Raw genomic sequence first — 25,948 nt, 5'->3', positions numbered from 1 at the left:
TTCATGCATTTTGATGATGTGTTTTTTAATGTTTGTATATGTTGTATATATTCTATAAATTCTATGTAAGATGGAATTGTCTTAGAATACTTACCTGCGCTTGCACTAATCTAAAATTGAGATGACTATAGTTGCTAATGAAGTTGAGGTGGAAAGTGCGGGATTATTTTACTCATTATTAAAACAATGAATTTCTGAAATTACAATTTAAAAGTCTTCATTCCTTTTTTTATTTTGCACACTGTTTTAGTTAACTACTTAAGGGCCTGATCTTTTCATTCTATTATTATAGACTCTTAGAGTGATGTTGTGGTTCAGCATACAGTCAGTCCTTGTTGCCTCCCCAGTGACTCTGGCAAAGGAGCCTTGTAAATGTGCATTTGAAGGGTCTGAGTTCTAGAAGTAGTTTTCAAGAGGGATGTCCTGAAGTATGCTGGTGGAAATGAGGTCTCATTCAGTTGATAAGTTCTGAAGGTACACATTTGCATTTTGATTCAAATGTCATGATTTTAATGTTTAGTTTTCACACATTATGCTTCTTAAATAGTGCCTTTAATTTTCGTTTTTTGTGAGGAACAGTATCTCAAGTCTCTGGAATTTTATCTGTATTATTTTTGTGTTTCTCTTTACAACATCAAGTTGTCAGTCCATTTCACTCATGCACAGTTGGCCATCTGTCCAGATACTCTCCCTTGGAATGGTGCTCAATATTGCATCCACTTTGGTCATAGTTCCTTTCAAATATCATTTTGTTATCTGCTGTGTAGCTGATGGTGAAAGCAGACACCTGTCATTTGTAGCTTTGTCAAAGAGCTTTCCAAAGAAAGAGAGCCTCTTCTAATCTTTTCACAGAAAATCAGAATTTCTTTGGCTGTGCAGATTCTTAAGGCTGATTTTTTTGGCATGGTGCAATATTCTTTTGTGTTAACCTTGGCTGTCTGCCAGTTGTCCACCAAGCCATTCTTGGTCCCCCTCCATGGACATGATGGCGAGAAATATGCATCAAAAAGTTCATGGATTCAAATAAGGGCAAATTTCTTACTAATTACTGAAGAAGGCTAAACAATAATAATTTTCTTGACTTGAGAAAATTATTTAAATTTTATTTCATTGCCAATTAATTGTAACAGCGTAGATGAGTGAGAATCATTGAAACACTAAAAACACCTTGCCCCTGCCCTTCCCTTCTTCACAGGCTCAGTCCTCTCATCTCTTCTTGTTCCCCTCCATGCACAAGCCCTGAATGATGCAGGGAATGGGGAATAGCGATCATGATCAGTTCATAATGCTTCATCTCTGCTGCTCCTTTCTCCCCATGCTCTTCCCTTTCTCCAGCATGGGGTCCCTCCTCAAGGGTACAGTCTTTCACAAAATTCTCTATCCTGGGATTTTCTCGGTAGCTGCAGTGCTTCAAGAATTGCTCCGGAGTGGGTTCTGGTCGTTGGGTTCAGTCCTGCAAGAGTAGAGTGCTCAGTGTGGGCTCTCCACAGGCTTCAGCTTCTTTCAAGGAACTTCCACCTAGTCCAGTGTGTGGAGTGCAGGTGCAGGTCTGCTCTGCTGTGAACCTCCATGGGCTGCAGGGGTGGCAAGCCTGCTTTGCCAAGGGCTTCACACAGGCTGTAGGGCAATCTCTGCTCCTGTACCTGGAGCACCTCCTGTCCCTCCTTCTGCGCTGATGTTGGTGTCTGCAGAGCTGTTTATCTCTGATGTTCTCACTCCTCTTTCCAGGTGCTGCGCAGCCTGTTTTACCCTTTCCTAAATCTGTTATCCTAGAGGTGCCACCACCACACCACCATTGCTGATGGGTTCAGCTGTGGGCAGCAGTGGGTCTGTCTGGGAAGCTGCCTGGCATTGGTTCTTCTTCTCACAAAAATCCACTTAAAGTTTCCTTCCCTTCTACCAAAACCTTGCCATGTAATCCCAGTAAAAATATTATAAATTGGAATTTATGATGTAGAGAAATAAAGTCTTAATAATATTATCAACAGCTACAAATAACTGGGAGCCAAGCTGTTTAATTAAAAGAATCAATGCACTGCTTCCATCTGGAAGCCTGTGCTTTCATAAGGAGCTTTGCTGCAAGGTAGGAAATTTCTGGAACTTGGTTTTCCTTCTTCTCTTCTGCCTTTCTCTCTAGGCCTTTTTCCTTTTCAGTAGGAATTTATTGTAATGTTTTGCATTTAAGGGCTTAATTTACGCTGTTTGTTCTGAGCTTGTATCATGACTATCCCTAAACATGAGACAGGGATGGAATGGCTTGTGTAAATCTTTAGACTAAGTACTCCCAACTATGGGGTTTTATTGAATTTGATATGGCACTCCTTGTGCGTGCATGTATGCTGAATTGTATTGCATTTATTCCTGATAAACTAGTGTCACATGTGGGGTGGGAAGTTTTGATGCAGCATCACTGAGAAAGGAGTTTTTTAATGAGATATAGCTGTTAAAAATCTCTGAGCAAAAGCATCTGTCCCAAATATTTGTAATTTTGATTTGCGTCAAAGACACCTAAAACCTAATTTGATATGCCTCTTGGGCCATCCTTGAAATTCAAAACAATTAATAAATTCTTAAGACCAGCATCAGCAATTGAAAGTACTGGAGAGAGAGCCTCTAAGGCATCAGAACTTTCCATAATGAAAGCTATTTGCTTTTATTTTTTTCTCTTTGTGTCCTTACATGTTTCAGACCCACTTGTGTTGTGTTAAGTCACTAGAGTTCATGGTTTTTATATATTGTAGTGTGTTTGTGTATGTCTTTATTTGGGCTCTTAGGATTGCTTCTGCTCTAATGGTTAAGTACTGTTAGTGTCTAAACAGAGAGGGATTTTTTAAAAATCAGAACTGCTTGTATATAAGAACAGAGTATGAGAAGGCTCTGCTACATCCATGACACAGAATGCTGGGAATGGGGCTCCCACTGTCCTCAGAGAGAGGAGAACAGGAGTTTTACAATTTACAAGAAACAGGTGTTGGAGAAGAGACTGCCAGGCCCTGGGAGGAGCCATGCAGAGTCATGCCAAAGCCCGACAGAATTGGTGTGATTGTGTTATTGTGCAATATTAATTTGGAAAGAGCTTAGGCTAACAAATCACCCTTTTCAAGTTAAGGCTGCACACTTCATGTCAGCTTTACAAGTATCTGGATTTGCTGAGGTAAGAATCAGCATGGTCCTCCTTTACTGCTTGTAGGGTTATGTCTTTGAGTTTGGGAGCTCAAAATTTGTCACTCTTTAAAACTTCTTCGCCATATGTGGTGCAGAAAAATGCAACATATCATTCCCTAACTGCTTGTTGAGCAAGCTGCTTTGTGAGCTGAGCAGGAGATTGAAGGGGTTATAGTGCCTTCCTTTTGTTTCTTTATGCTCCATGACAATTCAGGGGTAGATATCAGTGATTTAGTTTTTCCATTCAGACAGTGCCAACAATAATTTTAGTTATTGCTTTAAAATTTTGAAAATTCAGTACAAAGCATCCCAATATCTTCCAGAAGACTCTAATGCCATGTGGAGATAGTAGGATATGAAAGTATATTATCATCATAGTGCCTAGATAGCATGTACTGCTGCTGTATTTCTTTTTTTCCACCCAGCTTTATAGAGTTTGCTTTAATTCTCTTTTACTGTTTCTTAATTTAGCCTGTAACCTCTGTGAAATAAGTTGTTTTCAGAAAGCAAGTGTTTATATTGCAATGATATGTTTGCACTGCTCTGATTTTGCTTTGTAAGCTCTTTCTTTGTGGTCTGTGAGCAAGTGATTAAAGCCAATAAGGGTGAAAAAAGATTGTGTGGGTGAGGCTCTGGTTTGAGACACTGGCAAGTACAAGATTAGTCTTGCATCAGCAATGAGGCCTTTGATTTTTGGGCCATTTCTTTGCTCTTTGCATCATTGACCTTTGTCAAAATGAATTCATTGGTGTTGGGTTTAAATATCACTGTGATATATCAAAATATTTGTCTATCTTACCGTCTTTATCCATAGGAGAGCAAGTGGAGTAAGGGGTGTTGGTTTTGAGTCTGAAAGGCTTGCAGACATGAATCAGTAAGTGCTGGGGAGCTAAGCAGCAGAATGAAGGTGTTTGCTCAATCAGTTTCAGCAGAAGCAGCTATTATTCAGTTTGAGTTGATTGCACTGATGAGGATAATAACCAGTTTGGCATACCTTCTTTGTTTCCCTGGCACTAGCCAAAAATGCTTGAATAACGTGATTGATACTTGAGCCTAAATCTTATTTTAGCAAATCTGAAGGGCTGCTGTACATCCTGGAGGAATCGGTCAAAGCAGAGACACCTGCAGGTCTTTGGGCTCTGTTTGCTTCTAAACTTTCCCTCTTTACAATTCATTGTTCCCTGAAATTTGCATAGGGCAAAAATATTAGAGCATCAAAATCTCTTCTGAAACCTCTGATTTGTGCTGGTTCACTTGAGGCTGCTTGCTTTGAAGGCTTACTGTACTAACTTGGATATTTTTCCTCTTGACCTCTTTTGGTTCTGAAGAAATCCCTATAACTTCTGAGAAACATGCAAAAATATTAAGTTACACATTACACATACTTGAATTTTAATTCCAGACTGCTGTTAATGCTTTCACAGTTTCTTTCATTCCCTATAGGTACCACTAAAGGGGCAGTTCATCTGGAATGCTTTTTGCTTAAATGGAATTGTAATTTCAAGGCAGTGAACTATAAACTTAAAAAAAAAAATCAACTTCAAAATTGTTGATTAGTATTCTGCACATCTGTTATATAGACCAGCTTACAGACATCTGCACTTAAAAATACATATGCATACAGGGTGCATATTCTAGCCTAATCTTCCTAGATTCAAGGATGATGGTTAGAGTAGGCAATCAGATTAGTAGTATTAATCAGATGAAATGCCATTGTCATGACTGTGCTGGTACCAGTAACCTTTTCTAGTCCCTTTGCAGTGAGTGAAGGCATGGCTGTGGCATACCTGTTACAGTCTGAATGCTTACACGTTGCTAAGCCTGCCCATGCACACAAGCACATAAATCACCTCAGTGTGTGTGGTCTGTCTGTAGCAGCCTCCATCCATCTCCATCACTTTCCTGGTGCAGGCTTCCTTTCAGTGCTCCTGCATCTTGCCCTCTTCTCAGTGATATTTCCAGAAAGCTGGTCACTTGGGATGAGAAATTACTGTATCAGGTGAAGCTTGCTTTTCAGCTAGCACAGAGCCAAGGTACTGAGCCTGCAATCTCACTCTCTGGCTCCAGATCAACAGACAAGGCTTGGTAGAAACCCTTTTCATCTTGAAAAGGAGTCATAGTTAATCTCTCTAGTGTATTAGAACAGCAAGGAAAGAACATTCATGGTGCTGAATAAACAAGCCTGCTAATGACTGCTGAGTAATGTTAAACTGTAATAAGAAAGCTTTATAGTTGTTTTTTGTTTTCACACATTGTTCTGTGTTTTGCGAGATCTCTTCAGTCTTTATTTATTTTGCCCACATTTTGAGAATGAAGAATGTTGTAAGGTAGTTGAGGTGTCCAACTTTCAAACCCTTTTTTATTTGAGGAATGGTGGCCTTGTAGGAAGAGAGCCAGGGGCATTAGGACAAACCTGCTCTGTTTGCTGCTGTTAGTCTGAGGGTCACCAGTGGGGTAAGGCGCAGGGAACTTCAGCGCATGGCTGCCTTTTCCTCGGCTGCCTTTCAAACTGGAAGCAACTTTGGTGTCTTGCCATGCCAACCCACAAGAATCTGTTGTAGCACTTCATCTTCAAAGAATTTCCTCCCAAGTTTCCAGATGTGCATCAGAAAATATATTATATATCCCACCAGATAAGGACTGATAACTCTGCTGGCAGATACAGTGGACACATATTGCTTCCAGCGTCCTGTACATGTCATGTGCAATTCTCAGGAATTTCCTGCATCTCCTGCCTGCTCTCACAGCAGTTGCCCACACGTCTGTGTTTGTCAGCTACATCAGCAGTCAGGAAGCACAGCTGAATTGTGAACAGTTTGACAGCTTGAACTTGATGGAGTGACTGTCCTGAATATTTTCCTTGTAAGTAGGTGTTGCATCTGGTATGTGCTACTACAGTTCTAGTTGATAAAGATGACATGTCAGACCATATAATCTAGGCATGGCGTCTTAAAATTTCGTTTTCAGGAATTTTTTTGTGCGTGTCTATAGATTTCACTTTATGGTTCAATTCAAGTGGAAAGTTCCTTATTTCCTGGTAGAAATTGGTACAGCAAATGGACGATTTCCTCTCACTGACATCTCACAGCTCTTCCCTTATGGATTCAGTAGCACACAGTAGCATTTCAGTAGTTCAGTGAACTATGTTTTTTGGGGTTTATGTTGATGGGCTAGTGTTTTAGGTAGACTGTGAACATTTTCCCAGGAAATGTGAAAAAAGTGTAGTGAAATTGTAGTTTTAAGTGGTTTATACCTCAGCAAGATTTCTTGAAACAAAAGTCACTTCTTCAGTTCAAGGCTGTTTTCTGAACTAAATATGAAAGACCTGCAGAGAAAATGGGGTGCATGAAAGCTTTGAAGAAAAGGTCAGAGGAATTCTTTAAAATGAAAAACATTTGGCAGGCTGCCTGTAGGTGTCATTACAAGCTGTCTTGTGTGCACCCGGAGGCCTAATCTTGGAAACAATTAAGTGCAGACATGTAAGTAACTTTAATTGTGTGCCTGCCAAATCGGTAAGACAAACTGCAATCTTTCAGCATTTGTCAGATCTTTAGTTTACATGTTTCCCCATCAGCTTTTAAAATAAAACCATGTAAATGAAACATGGGAACTTGTCTAATATAATTTTAGTGTTATATTGCAAGACAATGAAGAGCTCTTTTACATGGTACTCATGGTTTCTGCTTTCCATTTCCTTCTCTGATAGACTTCTTGATCTTAAATTCACATTTCACTTCTTTTTGTGTGTTAGAGAAAATACTGTCTTTCAGGCATGTGTGTGTTACAAACTAGGTGGTTTGCATATAGTATCATTGCATTTTCTGAGACTAAAAGCCAACTCGTGAGCTCTGCTGGGAAAAGAAATCAGTCTAATTGCCTGGTTAATTGCATTTGTATTGTGCTATATATTGCACTGGGTGCTGCAGAGTATCTCACAAGACATCATAGCTTATCTCTATTTTCATCAGTCTTATAGGGTGCTCCTGCAGGAAAGTAAAAACACTCTTTTTGCTTAGTTTAAACATCATTGGGGGGGTGAAGCATAAGTATTTGAGTATGTGTATTGAGGATGGATGGATAAATAGAGACACAAACCATATTTTTCCCTTTAGTCAAAAATATTATTGATCAATGTAAAGAACACTTGCATTAATATAGCCTGTTCTAATATAGTTTGGTTTGATTTTCTCTGTATTAATTTATAAGCACATGAAATGGTTTTATCCTTTGTACTGGCTAGTGTCTCAGACTGATTTGAATGCTTAATCTTCATTTTATTTTGCCACTTTTTTTTAATATTTAGATCTAGCAGTACAGTGGTTACACACAAAAGCTGTATTGGAACACACACATTAAATTGTACAGGAAATCTGTTACTGGGATAGGAATAGCAGGATTTTATTTTTTTTCCCTGTATGGGTTTCTCTTTTTTGTTTGTTTGTTTTCTGTAGCACATTATGAAACTGAAGAAATCCATTTCGGGAACAAACCAAGTATTGAGGGTGCTGTGTTGCTTTATTTCTTTGTGTTCTTTTCCCCCTTCAGAGAGAAGAAATTGGCCAATACCTTCTTCTACTTCCCTCTTCTATAAAATCTGTTTCTTTTTAGCTTCCACTGGGCTATATGTTTATGCCATATCAAGATCCTCACTTGTTCTCATTCTCCAGTCTCCCCACTTACCCCAGTCAGACCCTGTATTTCGATTAGTTTTCTATAGAGAGCGTACTGCAATTGTTTCCTCCTACTTGTTTCCTCCTCCAGCCTCTTCATACCTTCTCTGTCTCAACACAATCCTATTTTAATGTCTTCTGCCTTAACTGCAGATAACCCTGGGACCACTTTATGGCTTCTTTCAGATTTATGGAGAATCCTGTGCTTAGACTTTCCTTATGTCCATCCTTCATCTCCATCACTTAAAAGCCTTTGCTCCATTCCCCCTGTTTCAGACCTGCCAACCACATATGTCAGGATGTTCTTCTTCAAGTCCTGTCCTTTTTGGCATCACTGTGTGTTTGTCCCTCCTGCTTCAGACTCTAGAGTGGTTTCAGCAGTACAGAATGCCCTGGCTCTCTCACCAGCACATTGTCAGGTGCCATCAATCACATCAGTGTCCTTTTCTACTTCATTCATACCTCACTGAATTATCTCATCTGACTACATTAATCTGTCAAATAAAAGGTTAACTTGGAGATTTCATAATCTTCTACAGCCAATTCTTGTTTTGTTGAAAGTAAATCTGAGTGGGCTAAGAGATAAACCCCCTGTATAGCCACATGTGATGTTGTTTATTGCCCTGATATTAATCCATCCTAACTTTACCTTGCAAGGTACTTATGGAATTAATTATGTGCAGTGCTCTGGAATCAATTACACCATTAGGATGCCATTGTATTTGGCTTCCTGAATTTTCACCCTCTTACAAAAATGTGCCAATAAAGTACTCTCTTCTCAGTTCTTCTGGGTGATTCTTCATGTCAGGAGTACATCACAGCAAGCAATTCAGGCATCAGCTGAACGGATAAAGATATAATAATGACTTTTTTATTAATTTTTGCATCCTGAAATGTATTATTTATCTTTCTTAAAATACATAAAATATGCAGAATTAGTAATGAAAGTCAGATACAAAACTTGTTGTTGATGGTATACCACTGAGGTGTTTTTCAGGAGCTGTCTTAGTGACACAATCCTTTAGTAAGCAGCAAAGTCTATTTTTGGTCTGACATAGTTCTTTTTGTGTCAGAGAAATTATCTTTTGAAGGCTTCCCTTCCCTCCTTCGAGTTTCTGTTGCTCAGTGGAAATTAACTGCAACTGATGTTGCTTTTTATGGAAGTCTCCATATGTGGTGTGCAAGTGGATTTGCACAAAACCCACACATCAGAGTGCTGACTGAAACTACTGGAGTAGAGTACAGTCTTGGATACTGCTGTCCCATTGTTTGTAAAGTCTTCTGTTGTCATTTAACTGGGTGAAAATAATGTCACATGAGACTTTAGTCATACCAAATGTTACTCTGAACATTTACATTATTGTAGAATTGAATAGGTAGTGAACTACCCAACTTGTTCCAAAGAAGTGTTTCAGCCCTTGTGTAATCATGTTTCTAATTTTTGGATGTGCTAGTGGCAATATGTTCTTTGTAAAGGCCAAGGGGATAGATAATTAGTGAAAATTAAAACCCCCCAAGTACCTCATCCTACACCAGGACTGTAGGTCACTGCAGGATCACTGAAGGTGAGAAAGAGAAAGAGGCATTTGCACATTGGTGAAATTCCTGCTAATGCCATTTTTCAAATGCGGTGATGATTCACTGTGTGAAAATGGTCTTCTGTATCCCCTAGCAACCAGAAACAAAATGTCTCTGTTCTTGTCTCCTGGCCTTCAAAAACACATAGGAGAAGTGATTTGTTTTCACAAGACAATCATGCAGCATTAGAAGCCTGCTCCCATCCATTCTTCATCAAGAGTAAACACAAAGTAGACAAGTCATTCTAGTTTTTGATTGAGTTGTAGACCAAGTCTTTTTTTGAGGTGTGTGGTTTTTTCAGTTTTGTTCTTTGACTTTTCAATACATGAAAAATAAAACTGTACCCTATGCAAATTACTTCTAGTATTTAATATACTCTTGAAATCTGAGAGATGTGAGTTTTGTCCTCAATTTCTGAGACTTCTATAGCAACACAGTATTTTATTATTTTTCACTCAGCATGCTGTTGAATTTTATTCTTTAGTATGTTTAGGATAAAAAAAGCTGGAGACTTCATATTTAACAAAACATGTAAAAATAAGGAATGCTTTCTTTAAACATAATATATGAAATGAGTGGTGTATCTTTGTGTAGGCAGCTGAAATTCAGCAAGTCAAATGCTGAAAAGATTGTGTCAAAATAAGCACAAAAGACATAAGTTCCTTTTTTCAGGCTTGTTTTTAAGCAATCACACCCTTTTCTCTTTCCTCACAGTATCTAGCAATTGATTCTATTTTTAGAAATTATTCTGATAATCACTCAGCAAACCTTAGGCTGAATTGTTAAGAATACTGTACCCTTAGCTAGAAATTGCATGATGATGATGTACAAAAGGCTTTGACCTTTTCAAATCTCCAGTTTCCCTATTTTGCTTTATAAATGTTAACTATGAGGGGGGAAAAAATTGGTTTTTATCCAGAGGAGGTGCTTATTGCACAGTTACAATTTGCATTTACAGAGCAGTGGGTTTCTTCCAGTTTTGAAATAGTTTGGTTGTATTTCAAATTAGCAATTGTGTGAAGAATTTTCCTGTGGAAAGTTAAATGAGAACAAATGATTCTCTGTGTATGTTCATGTCCTGACTGACTGCAGTAGTAGCTCCCTGCCTGCACAGTCTGTGGGGGAGAAGATTCTTCAGTCCTGGAAGAATTGGCTGGCTTTGGCTTACAGATTAATTTAGCCTTGCTTATACAAGTGGTGTAAGATAAAGGTTAAATTTGTGCACCTGAGGCACAGATTTAAATGAGAAGCAGCTGAAGAAAAACATGTTTCTCTTGAAAACTATTTAAATTATCATAAGAATTGAAATTTGAATTAATTTTATACTATAAAGCATTAATCAGCTTTATTTATAAATAAATTCAAATTAGACTGCATAAGTGATCATACTGCTTGAAATAGAAAATAGAAAATAAAGTTATCAATGCTATTTTGATGTTCATGCATTTCTGCATTTTTACATTTTTCCCTGCATAATTTTTCCTTGTATTTTTCCACTGCTGTTGATTCCATAAATTGAATTTTATTATTCACTATTTCAGGCCCCATTTATATGTGACACTCCATGCAGCAAGTACCCTTCATCTGCTTGAAAGGGCTTGCAGAGCAGGAACATCAGTAACTTAAGTTTGTGACTTTTGGGCATAAGTCACTGCTGCATAAATCTGTTGAAGGCCTGTGCTTGTCTTTTTGAAGATTTGGAGTTCTGTGATATCTTGTGTTCAAGAAACAAAAAACCCACAAATATTTTAAAGGCCATCTAGTCCAATCTCCTACAATGAGCTAAAAGGACGTCTTCCACTAGATCGGGTAGCTCAGAGCCTCATCCAACCTGACCTTGAATGTTTTATTGTAGTTTCACCACCTTTAGTGAAACCTGTTCCCATGGTTCACCACCAGCACAGTAAGCAACTTCTTCGTTATATCTAAGCCAAATTAAGTCTCTTTTAGTTTAAAACCTCTATCCCTTGTCCTATTGCAACAGCACCTGCTTAAGTCTGTCCCCATTTTTCTTACAGACACTCTTCAAGTCCTGAAAGGCTGCAGTGAGGTCTTCCTGGAGCTTCTCTAGGCTCAACAAACCCACTTTTCTCAACCTTTCTGTTTGGTATTGTTTCATCTCCCTGTGTTGCCATGGGGGTTTTCCCAGTCCAGATGCAGCACCTTGCACGTGACTTTCCTGAACCACATCAGGTCCCATGGGCCCACTTCTCCAGCTTGTCCAGGTCCCTTTGGATGGCATCCTGTCCTTCCAGTGTGTCTGTCACACCTTGCAGCTTGGATCCTAGTGGCATTTAAAAAACACTAGTGACACTGTGAAAATGAGCTACTTCTGTTTTAGGAAACTTGCAGTAAATAGATGGGAATTAATAGTGTTTACATGGTGTATTTTGTGCAATTTTGTAGAAATCCTCTGAAGAATACATACCTGCAAGAAGCTTCCTTGAACATAGTGTTTTTTCTTCAGGTATATGCCTAAAACCTTTCTAAAGCATTCAACAAGAATCCTATGAGAATTTTCACTTTCCTTCAGGAAAACCATACTTAAATGATGAGAATTTTCTGTTGGATTTTTGCTTGCATCTATCAAAAAGCTACAGCACGGCTTTATTTTTTTCCCCTGCATTTTAGCTATGACACGCTCTAATTTGAAGAAAACAAGCAAATTAAAAGCGATGTAAAAGTTATTTGTGTTTACTGCTAATACCTTGTTTTTGAGAGCCATTAGTAAAAGTTGTAAATTCTTCTTTTTTAAAAATGTTTATTAATGGAGTTTTGTTTCATTTAAGAGTTTCCAGAGCTGGTACTGAAGTCCATGTCTCTGCTTAGGAGAAGGATTGAAACTGCTTCTGGGCAGCTGTCCATTGCCCTTTAATACAGGAACCATTTAGACTTTATACTACTGAAGAGTAATCAGAACTGAGTGAAATAAATGGAGGCATTAGACTAGAAATGATTGAAACCTGGCAGCAGATTTTTTTTCTGATCATATGTGGGCAGCTTCCAGACCCTTTGCAATATCCTAGTGCTGCAATATGTGTTCCGTATGTTAAAAAAAAATACTGAGAAGCTTTTAAAGGCCATCATCATGTGCTCTGATTGATGCAGGATTTAGGGCAAAAAAGGTCCGTGGCCATTAACTGAAAGTTACAATAAAATAGAAGGGCATGGGGATTGATTTTAGTATTTCCTCAATATTGATTTCCTCTGTTGCAAATGAAGTGTTCCACAAGTATATTTTTGCATCTTCAGTGTATGTGCTTAAAGTTTATGTTTTATCTGTTTCCTGTATTCCAGTGCAAAAAACATTTGTTTCTGTTATCAGGGCAACCTCCTTTTCAAGATTCTTCTTTGTATCCAATATGTGATGCAGCCACAGTAAATTGCCCCAGCTTTAAGAGGCATGACAAAGCAGACGGCTGAAATTTTTTTGTTGCATTTCCCGCTCCTGAAGTGTTGAGAGCAGCAGTAGGATAAGAGCTAGAGTTCTACAGGAATAATTGTGAGCTGGGCTTTTCAGGCCAGCTCTGCTGGTGGACATCATTTAAACCAGGGTAATTCTGCTACCTGTGATCTCTCAGGGGATTGTTTTATTTGCTTTTGGATGTCAGCTTCTTTTGGAGTTCCTGAGGGTTGTAGGAAGAAGATGGGGAACCAGCTTTTGCTTATCAGTGGGATGGCAGCAGTGACAACCACAGGGCCTGTGTGCAGCAGCCAGGAGGTGTTAGCACCTGCCAGCACCTCTGTGGTGCCGAGCAGGGAAAGATCCAACAACTCTGCCAAGGAAAGCTTCTGTTTTTACCACAACTGAGCCTACAGAGATTCCTGTAAGCAGTGGCAGCTGCTGAGAGCTAAAATCACAGTGGTGGAAAGGAAGGGAAAAGGAGCAGATAAAAGAAACTTGCTGGAGCCGTGCAGAGAGGCTGCCATCAGATAAGCCAGAGTGCCAACTGCTCCATGGCATAATGGGAGTATGGATAAACTCCTAGCCTGTAGCACGAGCCTAGGAGTTTGTGAACATCTCTCCTCGTTTCCTTTGTCTCCTGCTGATTTATTTTTGTAGTTTTACCGAAGCTGTTGCAAGGAATACTGATTTCTCACATGGTTTCTGAGCCAGCACCTTAACCTTGCTTTGTAAAACTACAGAACTAGAAAAAAAACCAATAAAATGTATTAATACTGTAGTGGAGATCCCTATAACAATACCTCCAAAGAAAACAGACAGTATTATTATTTTAAAATTGTTTTTCATTTGAATCGCTCTTTATATTTTATTGTAGTTAAATGAATGTGAAAGGTGTGTTCAATTTTTCACCCTGGTTTCCCTATTAATGTTGAAGGATAGGAAGAAATTATGCTCATTTGTATTCCTGGACATAATATAAATGAAAAATTAATATTTTATTGCTAATGGCTTTATAAAATGCTATTCAGATATCTCAGCAAATTTAGTATGTAATTCTATTGCAAAACATAAAAATAAAAAAAGCTCAGCTGAGGGCTCTAAAAATAACAATCATGCAATGCCTAAGTACTAGTACAGCAGCTTTTAACTCCTCTATTCCTTTGCAAATGGTATCAATTTCTTAAACAGTATAGCTTGGCCTCCCAAGACTTCACAGAGCTTGAGGCTGAGAGGTGTCTCAAAATGAAGGTTCTCTGTAGCAAAAACCTACAACTTTTTCACATATTCATTATTTGACCAGCTTTGCTGTGTATGTATCTTTTCAGTAGCAAACTAGTTGTATAGTAGCTACAGAAGGATTCCTTCAGTCAATTTTGTGTATATTTTTGAATCTAACTATAAATAAACACATACATACATATACAGTATTTACTTTAGATATATTGGATGTATTTTAATATACATATTAGTCTCTATACAGACTGAAAGGGATGGATGTTTACCAAAGGAAGGGAGAAAGAGAAGGTGGGAATACTTTCAGGTTCAGAGGGATGGCGCAAAAGGGCTAGTATTGATGATAAGATGGGCACAGGAGTGGGAGAAGTGGGAACAGGTGATGCTGTGCAAGTAAACTAAGAGGTAAGAAAGAGCAGATAGTCTTGAAGACTGTTTTGGGGTTGCTCGGGGATGAGAGGCTGGACATGGACAGGCAGTAGGCACTCACAGCCCAGAAAGCCAGAAATATCCTGGGCTCATCCAGAGCAGTGTGGGCAGCAGGGGAGGGAGGGGATTCTGCCCCTCTGCTCTGCTGAGACCCCACCTGCAGGGCTGCACCAGCTCTGGGGTCCCAGCACTGGAAGATCTTTACATCTTAGGATATCTTGTTTAGATCTTGTTTATCTGGAAAGTAGAGAGGTGAACAAGTGGAGCTGGAAGGACTGTGCAGAGTTTACTGCACAGCTGGGGTAGTTTCTGCTGAACCTTCTGACAGGGTGGGAGTTGAAGTTCCTGTTGTGCCTTAACCTCAGTCCTTCCCTTAAGAATGAAAGCTGCTGTGTGAAGGTGAGAACTCAGCATAACACGTTTTTACAAAATCAAGGAAAATTTTTGTTCTGCCTTGACCAACTCCACTGCAGAATCTGTTTGTTCAACTAAAAAGTGGGCTTAGCATTCTAGAAACTGTCTATGGTAATCAGAATTTCTACATTTCATTGTCTTATATATATATGCCACATAAATTCAACTTTCAAAAGTCATTACTATTGAAAACACTGTGAAGCTGATAACATAGCAAAACTCACTAGCTTTTACTTCTATCAACATATTATACAGCAGTGCTGCAGCCATGAAAAACATATTTCAAATTGTAAAATGTCACTTGTTTCTTTTCATGTAGTATGAAGAAAACACCCAGCCTGACTTCCTTGATTTAGTGGCAGATACATACAGACATTTAAACTGTTTCCTTTAAGCTGTTATTGGGTAATTCAAGATAGTTTTGAGAATGAAGCTACTGCATCTAAATAAGTTAAAATACCCTGTCAGGAGTGGTTCCATACTAAAATTGTAAAAACCCTTCTGAGAACTGATGAAGAAGTGAGAATAATTGCAATCACAACATTTAGGAAGTGCAAAATAGCTGGTTAAAACCTCAATGAAATGCATAGCAATTGAAGGCATCTGAATCTTTTTTGGGAATCACAGAAAAATAAAACATAGCCTCAGATTAAAACAGAGTTCTGAAACTCTGGCAAAGTTCTCCATGATGCTTACAAAGTAAACTAAACTTAGGAAACAACTGGACAATTTAGTGGAAAATTATTAATGAAAGGTTGGTTTCATTGTGTTCAGATTTAAAAAATAAATTGTGTCAATATTATGAAATATTGCCCTCATTTAGATAAAAAGCACTGTAAGTCAGGGAAACTAGTCAGTTAACTGATGAAAATATTGGAGGAGATACCACCTATATATCCCTATGTACTTATGGGCAGTAAAGCATGTGTCGTTTTTGGATGTGTGTTTGATGTATGTTAAAATGTGTGCCTTCAAGAAAGATTTTCAGTAATACCAAGTACAAGTAGATTTTTGTCTTGAAGGAATCATGTCTTTTGTAGACTAAAAAAAGACATTACATTGGCTGTAAGGAGATCACAAACATCTTTCAGTTTCATGGAGAACTTATGAGCATAGGAACTGTTGTGCTGAAACTGGCACCTAAATCCATGTCTGGCTTCAACAGTGGCAGTCTTTGAATACTTCAGAGGAACTTGCAGAACAACCTGGTTTGGAGCATTTTTTTCCCAACTCATCATGACAGTTGCTTCCCTATATCCAGCAGCAAATAAATACATATTCTGTTTATACTTTTATCCTCTTTAATGTAATGGTAGGTGCATTTATTGTTTGTATTGATATCTGGTCCTTTTAAATTCCAACTTTTATCTTGATCCCAGGTAATGATGCATAACATGCCTGTGTATGTAAGGGAGGGAGAGGAGTCAATTCTCTTCTTGGATTTGACCCTTCTCAGTTTGATTAATTGATTAGTTCTGTTCTAAATGTTTTATCTGGAAGTGCAGGAAAACAGTGGATCTCTATGCAGGGAAGATGTCGAAGTTTGAGAGATCCCAGAGGTTCTCTGCTGATGGCCTCTTCTTTGAGTGGAGGCTGACCAGATGTTTTCTTTCACATTCAGATTATGGCTGTGGTGTGGAGTATCAGGTAGTTACTGTGAGTGCTGTGATGCAAGCTTTGGAGAAAGAGTGTCTTTGTGACTAGAGTTAAAAAAACCCCACACTGAACCTACTGTGAGAGACAACCATCTTTTTTTCTACAAAGCTGAAAGCAGTTTGAGAAAAAAAAAAAAGAAGTGTACATTTGAAAGAGCTCTTGCAAGGAAAGAAAAGCAATTGAAATAGACAGCCTGCAGATTAAAATCCCTGGAGAGCACTTGGTTCTCTCAATTGCCTGCTGAAAGAGCAGAAAAAGCTGATTTTATATGATATTATTAGGGAGGAATATACAATAACAAAATGTCAAGGCTGGATAGTATAGTCAATGAAGTATGAAAGAAACAATAGAAACTGAAGAGGGAGTAGAGTTTTGCTTAAGGAAATCGGTTCTCCACTGTGTTGTCAACAAAGCATTTGCATCTGTGAAAGCAACCCCCTGGTTTTCATTAGGATAAAAATATGAGTGGAGTTGCATTTAATATCATGTGTCATGGTAGCAGTCCCCACTGAGAGAATGACAGCCACTGATGATCCCACGGGTCTTCTCTCAAAGAGATGTTAACCCCAAAGTCATTGTCCAAATTAGTTTTGAAATTAGATTCTGCTTGCAGTAGAAGTGAAGGGGATTTTTAGAGATTAACTTGCAGTGAATTTGCTGTTGGGAAGGTAAAAATGGTTTTCTCCTACATATTAATGGACCTTCATGTAACCTCTCTGTAGCAGGAAGGTGTCTGACAAGGAAACTTGTGTCTCTGTTTATTACGAGTTTTGTGGAGGAAAGCAGGGAGAAAAGGCAGACTGGGAGGATGAGCAAGATAAAATCTAGGTGAAAATAAAAAGCAGAAAGGAAGATATATTTGGTGTTAAATAAATGCATTAGTTATTTGATAACATATATGTCAGTGTCTATTGTAAGAAATGTGATATTCCTGTGCTTAGAAAAACAGACTTTTTTCCTACTTTGTACTGAACTGTAAACCAGCAACCTCCCATTCTCAATAGTTCAGCTTTCTACTTTGTTTACAAATTTCAAAACCTTTATCAAGGTGTTGTCTTGTCCTAGCTACTAACTTATTTCTATGCTAAAGAATTTCATATTGCCATTTTAGAAACTGAAAACCAGTTAATAATAGTAATTTGTGCTTTGTGCTTTTGTGTTCTTACACTTTTGCGATTAATGTAAAGAAGAGAGATGGGTAACTTAGTAAATTTAAGTATTTGAGTAAATTAAGTTTATATTAAAACAGTGTGTAAATATAGTCTGAGTCTAAACTATTTCAAACACAGTAGCCCTTCAAGAAACTGTGTATGCTTTATGTTACTTGCTGGTTATGGGCTTTAGAATTGATTTGGCCTAATTAAAAGGTTGAAAGAACTTCTTTTCAGCTATTTTTCCAGGTAGAAATAAATAACAGTCAACAGAATATTCTTCATACTAACCTTACCTTGGTGGAAGAAAAATGTGCCAAGTGTTAAATTTAAGAGACTTCCTGAAAACTAAGACTCTTCTGAAAAAAAATCCAGTTCTGGATGCACAAATACTGCTAAGTGACAGATCAGTATCTTATCTTTTATGAGGTGGAATTTCCCAGCTTCCCCAGGTGATTGGCTTTGCTTAGATTGAGAGAGGAATCAGAACTAATCTGTGTGCCTGTATACTAATTGCTGATTGAGAATCAGTAGGTAATTGAACCACTGAAACCTTCCCCGGCCGTCTGCGCCTCATGGAGCATAAAAAGAGGCAGCAAGACACAGTAGCAGCTGTAATTTACCCTTCACCCCTGCAATGGGAGCTACAATAACTCGGGTCAGATGCAAGACCCTCGCAGCCTTCCTAGCTATGGGAGCAGCAAGCTCCAGGCAAATACTGGAAAATAATACTTAAATGTCTCAGCTGTTAATTGCATGCATTAGTAATTAGTAAGATATCTAGCTGTATTTTCTAAGGAAGGAGATGTGACATGGATTTATAAATAACCACCTGAATTGTATCCATAGATATTACAAAACACATTTTAAGGAGTCTCTCACTCTGTTCTTAGTGAGAGTGATGGGAGATGTTGGGGGACACTACTCAAACCTGATAGAGGGTGGGAGGTGAAAGCTTTTATTGTGTGTCTACTATTTTCTTTAATCTAAACCAATTTTCATTTTTCTGGCCTCAGTTGTTTATAGAAGATTTATTTGCTGGAAGTATATGTATGAGCAAAACCTCTTCATGACATGAAATAATACAGAAATTACAGAAACCAGAGCACTCCAAAAGTGTGTAGGAGAGCATTGTACACCATGCATGAATAACTGGATGATTCTGTCTTTGTTTATAACCTCCCTTCATAGCTTTGAGCAAATCACTTTCCCTTCTTTTTCACTTCCATGGATAAAATGGGGTAATGATATTTAAGTACAATATTTCATAAAAATACTGTGCAGACCCATTAATAAATCCATTTGCAGGTCTTTGATTACCCTCAGTATATCAAAATGTCACCACTGAGCTTGCTGACTGCACTTATTTAATTTCCTAGTTCTACTCAACTTCTAGATTATAAAATGATATTTTCTGACATAACTTATGATACAACTAAAACTATCACTCTGAAAGTCACTTCAGCACTCATCCACTACCCCTTAGACAAAGCTATAAAGTACACAGATTGTCTTTTCTTCAGTTATTATAAAGATTTATTGGCTCTCTACCTCTAATATCCACTGAAGGTTTTCTCTGTCAGTATTAACTCCTTAGATCAATAAATTGTGATACTGGTCTCCTGAGGAGTCAGTGTCTGCCAGCTACCATTGCAGTGTTTACCTCTGTTGAAAAGCAGTTGTAGCAAATTAAATTGCCTTCTGTTGGTGGATGGTCCTTATTTTATGGCACAATTAATGAAGGCTGACAGATAGGCCACTTCCTAAAGAACGTCAGATTAAAGGCAAGGTTTGTAGCAAGAAAAACCTGAATTTATGCAGTGAATCTGCTTTCATTTATAGGAGAGTTGCTTAAGACTGGAAGATGACTCTTCAAAAGGAGGAGTCCTTTTCAAAGGAGTGTGTTTTTAACACTGTGCACATACCTTATCTTTTGTGTTGCTGGAGAACTGCTGACTACATTCTCTAATCTGCTGTTAGACAGTTTTCATAGTTATGTAGGTTTGTGAAATGTTCTGCTTTGAGGAAGACGTAGAGAATAAAGTGGAATAAAACAAAACCAAGCCTGTAACTACTTTAAAACAGCTCTAGAAACAACTGCTCTCACTTGCATCTAGCTCAAATGATGAGAATTGGTCCTCAAACAGGATCCTGACCTTGGATCTCCAAAATGGATGTAGCAATGGGAAAAGTTTGTTCTCTGGGACTTGTTTTCTTCCTTTGTCTCATTATCAGGAAACTTCCTGATCACAGTCTTAACATTGCCCTCCAAGGATAAATGATTAGCATGGCCTGTCAGTACCAAGGTACCTTTTCAACTGCACAATAACAATGATGTATATTTAGACCGATTCTAGAAATTAGAATAAAACTTAGTGTTGGTCTTTGCAATCATGGAAGATTTATTGGCAAAATTCTAATAATGTCATTTTTCTGGATATTAGCAGCTTGTTCCAAACAAACAAAAAAAAGGCCTGAAAGCACTGATAGAAATGCTCACACAGCTTGGTTTTGGTTGGTTTTTTTTTTTTTTTTTTTTTTTTTTTTTTTTTGCATGGGCAGGATGGTGTTTTTCCAAACTGTTGTTCTGAGAAATACTTGAATTGCTTGGTATTCAGATATTTTGGAAATGTAGTTTAGGTGATTAAAGCTGTGCAAATTTTCTGCCCTCTGGTAAACTGAGAGGTTTCCAGTGACACATGGAAAAGGCTCAGTCAACAAAACCCAGCTGTGCATTTTATGCATAAAAAACACATATTAAAATGATAGTTGCACTGCAGAGTGCTGCAAAATCAGATGTCCTAATTTTTGCCTAATATTTTGAATTAAGATACAAATTATGTTTATTTAGCATTTGCAATGAGTTACAACATGTAATTATAGCCTCATGGTCTAGCATCTTCTGGTTAATTTATAACTAAAACCTATCAAGTTTATTCTGGTCTTGAAGTGAGTGGCTGCTTTTATGAGAACACAATTGGTTTGGACAACATCAAATAAAAAGTCCCCATTGAGTAAATTCCTCACTGTGATTTTTTTTAAAATATGTATGGGGAGCTTTAGACTGCAAAGTGTGATTATATAAACACACCACAGAGAGCAAATTTAAGTGGGGAGTGTGGTGTTGTTTGAAATTCTTAATATATTGCTTCAGGAAGGCAAGCTATCAACATCTTTCATAGCAGTGATTAGTTTGTAAGGGTTTGAGGTTTTTAATAGCTTGAGAAACAACCCTTTTGGTGCTGTCTCATTCCGTCCTCCACTATAATAAACTGTGTTAGCGCCACTGGGTTTAATTAATTTACACAGGCACAGATAGTGCTCTGCTTTCCTCAGAGAGGAAAATTACTGAAGGTGTTGGAGGGGCCACTGAGAGTATGTATATGTGGACAGCTCTAGGCTCTCCTGCCAGTGCTCCTGTGTGGCAAGACTCCAATTAATTTCAGTCCAGAGGCCGTGTAGTCGTGGTGCCCCTCCTAACACACCCAACAGCCCTTTTGGTTCAGGCGTGGAACCACATCACTGTGACATCCGACCTGGGCTGGATCCTGCCCACTCATCATGGAAGAGCAATGTTTTGCTGAGGCCATCCTCTGGATGTGCCTGAGGTGTTTTGTGACAGCACCAGCGTCATCCTCAGGGCTGTTAAACCTTCCTTGGATTCCAGCTATCCCAGGACAATGTGTAGCTCACACTTTGCAGATTTTCCAAGTGATGCTGTTTCAGTGCTTAAAGATGGGTCTGTCCTCCTGCACACTTCTGATTGCACATTAGGGCACTTGATTTGGTTTGGAAATCAGATGCTTGATTTTTTTTTTTTTTTTCCCTATTCTACGTAAATTAAAAGTTGAATTGTCTTCTGCTGAGCTGCTGGCATTTGAGGCAGAGAACATTCCCACACAAGTGTCCAGTTTTGTCTGCACTTTTTGTTTAATGTAGAACGGCTAAGTTTCACTTCATTTTGTAAATATTACTGGCCAGTTTTCTTGATGATCAGGTGCAGGAGTCAGAGTTAAAATTTGTAGTGTTTCTGAATACAAAGAATACTACAGAGATACTGGCTTTCTGACATGATGCAATCTCTATTTCTCAACATCATCTCTGTGTTCCCTGGGTTATAAATTACCTACATCTTTCTTAGGATATAGTTATCATGACCCCCTTCTTTCTCATTTACTTGCATCCCTATTATTTAGCAAGTAACTGTTGTCTTTTCTTTCAGCTATGGTGTAACTGATAGGTATCTAATTGAACTCACATTTTCTCAGTGGGTGCTAACTTTGAAGTCTCTGTTTTGGATTTGACACAGGGATTTTGTACCCCAAATGTTGTCTTTTTTCATTCCTGACCAGTTGGCTGAGTAAAATGCAGTGTCTCTCCATAAGCATCTTCTGATGAATGAACTGTTAGAAATTTCTGGGTGGAGCAGTGTTCTTCAGTTGCAGAATCTGGGTTTATCAAAGGACTTAGAGTAGATTCATAGCGATGCAGAACCAGGTATCAGATTAGTCAAGTGCACAAGTTGAATTTATGAGATCATTCTGCATTGTAGTGGTACGTTGTGAAAAGGAATGCACACCTAGGCCAGGCAAACTTGTTGATTTTTTAAAAATTTTCTTAATTTCTGTTTTGTTAGTGGTCATGGTGGATTATTCTAGTTTTCTCCAAAACAACTGTGATGTTGTTTATTTATATTTTTATGTTCTTCTACCATTCTATATTGTTAAGTGTCACATACTTGGTTTAACATCTGTCACATCTGTAAAAATCATGACCTTGCTAAGCAGCAAGTTACTGAAATATGATTTGAAGAGAGCAGGGTTCTAGGTCAGTCTTTCAGACATTTTGACTTGACATATCCATCAAAGTATACTGAATTGTTTTCATTTATAACTTTGGTCTTCACTGTTTCTTTTCTTGTATTAGTGCTTGTTTGTAAAGTATATCGACTCATGTGAACAGGATCTTTTTTTAAACATTAAACATAATATTTTCCTGTGATGGATTGCTTTCCTGTTAATATTTCCCTCTAAATATACTGTTGAGCCATCCCAAAAATAATTTAAAATTTTATATCATAGTTTATTTTGAGATGAATAAGTTTTTCTGTATTAACAAATATGAACAGCATGTTTGTGTACTTGTGCATGTGTTTCAGTCTTTGAATGGGGATTAAATTCAAAATAAAATGCAAGTACTTACCCATTAGTGAAATACTTGAACTAATTACAAGCAAATAAAGTACAGGTTGCAGTTGTCAGTCTAATTCTTTTTTATTTCCAGTGCTGTTTTCAAGCTCTTTCATCCCCCTTCCTCCAAAATGTAACAAAGTTGTCCATAGAAGTTGTTTGGAAATGCAAACTCCTGTGTGCCTTTCTTTCAGAGTACGGACATGAGCCCAGCTGGCAGCACAGCCTCCCTCCCTGTCAGCCCCCTTCCTGAGGAGCCCTTGTTTTTCAAGGTACAGTTAATTCATTTCATCGTAAATGTTGTCTATTAATCTTGGCTTATCATGTTATCTGATGTACTGTGAAGTGCTTATTGTTGCTTCTTCCTTTCCTTCAAATTACTGAGATGCCAGCAGATGTTCTGTGTATATACCATGCAATTTTCGAGAAACACCTAGAATACAAGGTGGGTTTTGAATAGTTTTCCAGCAGACTATAGCTGTGAACTGTTATTTTAAGGGCTGTGTTTTTATTCATCATCTCATTTGAGTCTGTGCCTTCCTGTATAAGTGTGTGTCATCAACAGACTTCTCTTTATTTTGTATTTCAAGTATATATTTGAACAAAACAATGATTAGTTTCTCCAAGGATACAGGAGACATTAAAGGTCTGTCAAACAACAGTTCTGGCAGAAGTCCAGTGTAAGCCACAGGCCTGGCATTTTAGTTAATAATAAATGTTGGGACAATGTCCACAACTTCGTGAGGTTTAACCTGTGAGGAGTGAGTTGCCATATGTCACATTTTCAGCTGACGCCATGGTATCCATGCCTGGGACACAGAATAGCCTTAGGCAGATCCTCTTGGAAGAGATCTCCTGAGGCCACCGAGGTACTCAGAGCAGTGCTGCATCACCTAGCAAAGAGGTCACCTTTCCAGTTGTCCCTTTAGATAATGAAGAGGGAACGTGTGTTTTCAGCACCATTCACTCAACTGGGTGTCGTAAAATGGACTGTTACACTCAGAGGAGTATCCCTTTTAAAATTTGCCCTCTCTCAAGTAAGTTTCCACATTTTGTGTGCCTACAATCAGTTGACTGGGTTGAGTTTTAGTCAGTTTGTGATGATGCTAAGTTAAAGGTGGGTAACTGGAATTAATCAAGTTTGATGATGTAAAGTTTGTGTCTCTCCTGTGTGTTCTTCCAGCACAGAAAATAACAGTGTCTTTCTGACCTGGCCAAGCCCAGAAAAGAAGCTCCTTTTTTCCCCCCATATTTTCAGTGTCTGTGCAGCAGTTGTACAACCAGCCAGCTGATTCTTGCGAGTAGAAGGGTTGAGGATTTTGCTTGCTCCGTTATTTCATCAGTGGAAGTACAGATGGAATATCAGTGCTCAGCTATTCACTAATTCTTATTCCTCTTTTGGGATTTTATTCTTTTAAGACCCATTTCTCAGTCAGATTTGGCTGAAATTGAGCAATGTTTTGCCCAGATACCAGGGTTCACATCTTTATTTCTTTGGAATACTACTTTAAATGCACATTGAAGTCTCCTCAACATTCTAAGTCAGATTCAGTAGTTGAGTCTCCCTGTGCCTGGAAAACCACTAAGATATTACACTTAGAAAGAAATGGGCTGGTCAGCTCAGATAAAGGTGTAAGAGGTAAGAAAATCTAACTTCTTAATTTTCATGCTGAGGTAATCAAACATTGCTCTGTTTGCATTGGGGCACTGACAAGTACACTGTGGTGCCTTTATTTTTTAAGGAAATGGTGTACCTATAACCCAAAATGGGTTGTAAGTTACTTATTTGAAGTGGAATAGTTGCTCTTATAAAAAAATAAAGATGTTTTTCATATTAAAAGTGTAGTAGAAATGGTAAAAGAAACTGAAAAATAGGGCAAAGAGCACTACTTAATCTTTCATTTTCAGTCACTTTTCAAACCAGGAAACATTTTCCTTTGCAATTCAAGTAAAATGAATGGGGTTCAGACCAGGAAAAAGTTAAGTGCATTTCACAGCATTTAGTAGAAATAAAAATAATATAAAATGTAACAGTTTGTTATTTCTCCTTGGCTCGTTCCAAGAGAGAGCACTGTTGTTCCAGCTGTAATGTCAATGAATGGTTTTACAAGCCATAACCTTCTCTGAATACTGTCAGTCAATAATACTGGCTTTTGATGACGGGATGGTGCATTTCCCTTGGCAACATGATAATAACCTTTCCCACATCCTTGCTGTAGAGAAGGAGATTGAAAAGGAAATTCCATTCTGTGGTTCGGAAAGCACAGGTGTAACAAAGCAGGGCCCTATCAACTGCCTCTCTTTGGGACAGTTGAAGATCTCTGAGCTAATGAGCTTTTATATTAGACTGTGAAATGAAACCAAGCCTGGGTTCTCAGTCATACCTGGTTTTATACCAAGAAAGAGAGCTGTCCTTCTTTGTATTTTAATGATTTGCCTTCAAAAGAAACTCTGCATTTCCCCATAAGGAAAGAATGCAAATCCTGTCGCCATACTCTTCTTGTATAGCAAATTTCACCAAAGCAGATGCCTGTCATTTTTAGTCCCACGGGATAAGTGCTGGAAAAATATGGAGAACCTAAGCTTGTACAAAACCATTTTAAGATTTTGAATTTAATCTAATGAAAGTTAGAAGTCAGGTTTCCCAGGAAGTACTTGTAAGTTGCATCTCAGCTCTGCTAACACCAACCTCAGCTACTGTTCTCCCAATATGTTGCACATGCTGTGACTTGTAGCAGAAAGGTCCAAATTATATAAGACCCTGCTCAGGAGTGTTTGGAGCAAGATGTTTTCCGGTGCAGCAAGGAATAGTCCACCTGAGTCCATCAAATACCATTACTTTAACTGAGGCATTGTGCTTTACTTACATCAAGACAGTACCTTTAAAAGTGACCACTGATACCCAGCAAAAGGAGTAGAAAACAGTTGGGTAAGAAATAAAGGTAGCCAACTCCAGAACTGTTGAATCCTAACAGCAACCAGGAGAAAATTACCAGATAAACATATAGTTAATGCCATTCAGCAACCATTCTTCCACAACTGTTGTAAGTAGTAGAT

At 38.2% G+C, this 25,948-nt stretch overlaps 1 protein-coding gene across 3 annotated transcripts in view; it reads left to right on the top strand.

Moving 5' to 3' along the window:
• CCSER1 (coiled-coil serine rich protein 1) overlaps window positions 1-25,948 on the top strand; it is a 603,756-nt gene that overhangs the window by 270,748 nt on the left and 307,060 nt on the right. For all 3 annotated transcript variants that reach the window (XM_058803928.1, XM_058803929.1, XM_058803930.1), the window contains exon 7: window positions 23,086-23,163. In XM_058803928.1, the coding sequence (XP_058659911.1) occupies window positions 23,086-23,163 (78 nt within the window). The remainder of the gene's footprint in view (window positions 1-23,085; window positions 23,164-25,948) is intronic.

Source organism: Ammospiza caudacuta, chromosome 4 (genome assembly GCF_027887145.1).
Source record: "Ammospiza caudacuta isolate bAmmCau1 chromosome 4, bAmmCau1.pri, whole genome shotgun sequence".
Taxonomy (NCBI): domain Eukaryota; kingdom Metazoa; phylum Chordata; class Aves; order Passeriformes; family Passerellidae; genus Ammospiza; species Ammospiza caudacuta.
The sequence above is the reverse complement of the archived record's forward strand: the minus strand, read 5'-3'. Positions and strand labels throughout refer to the sequence as shown.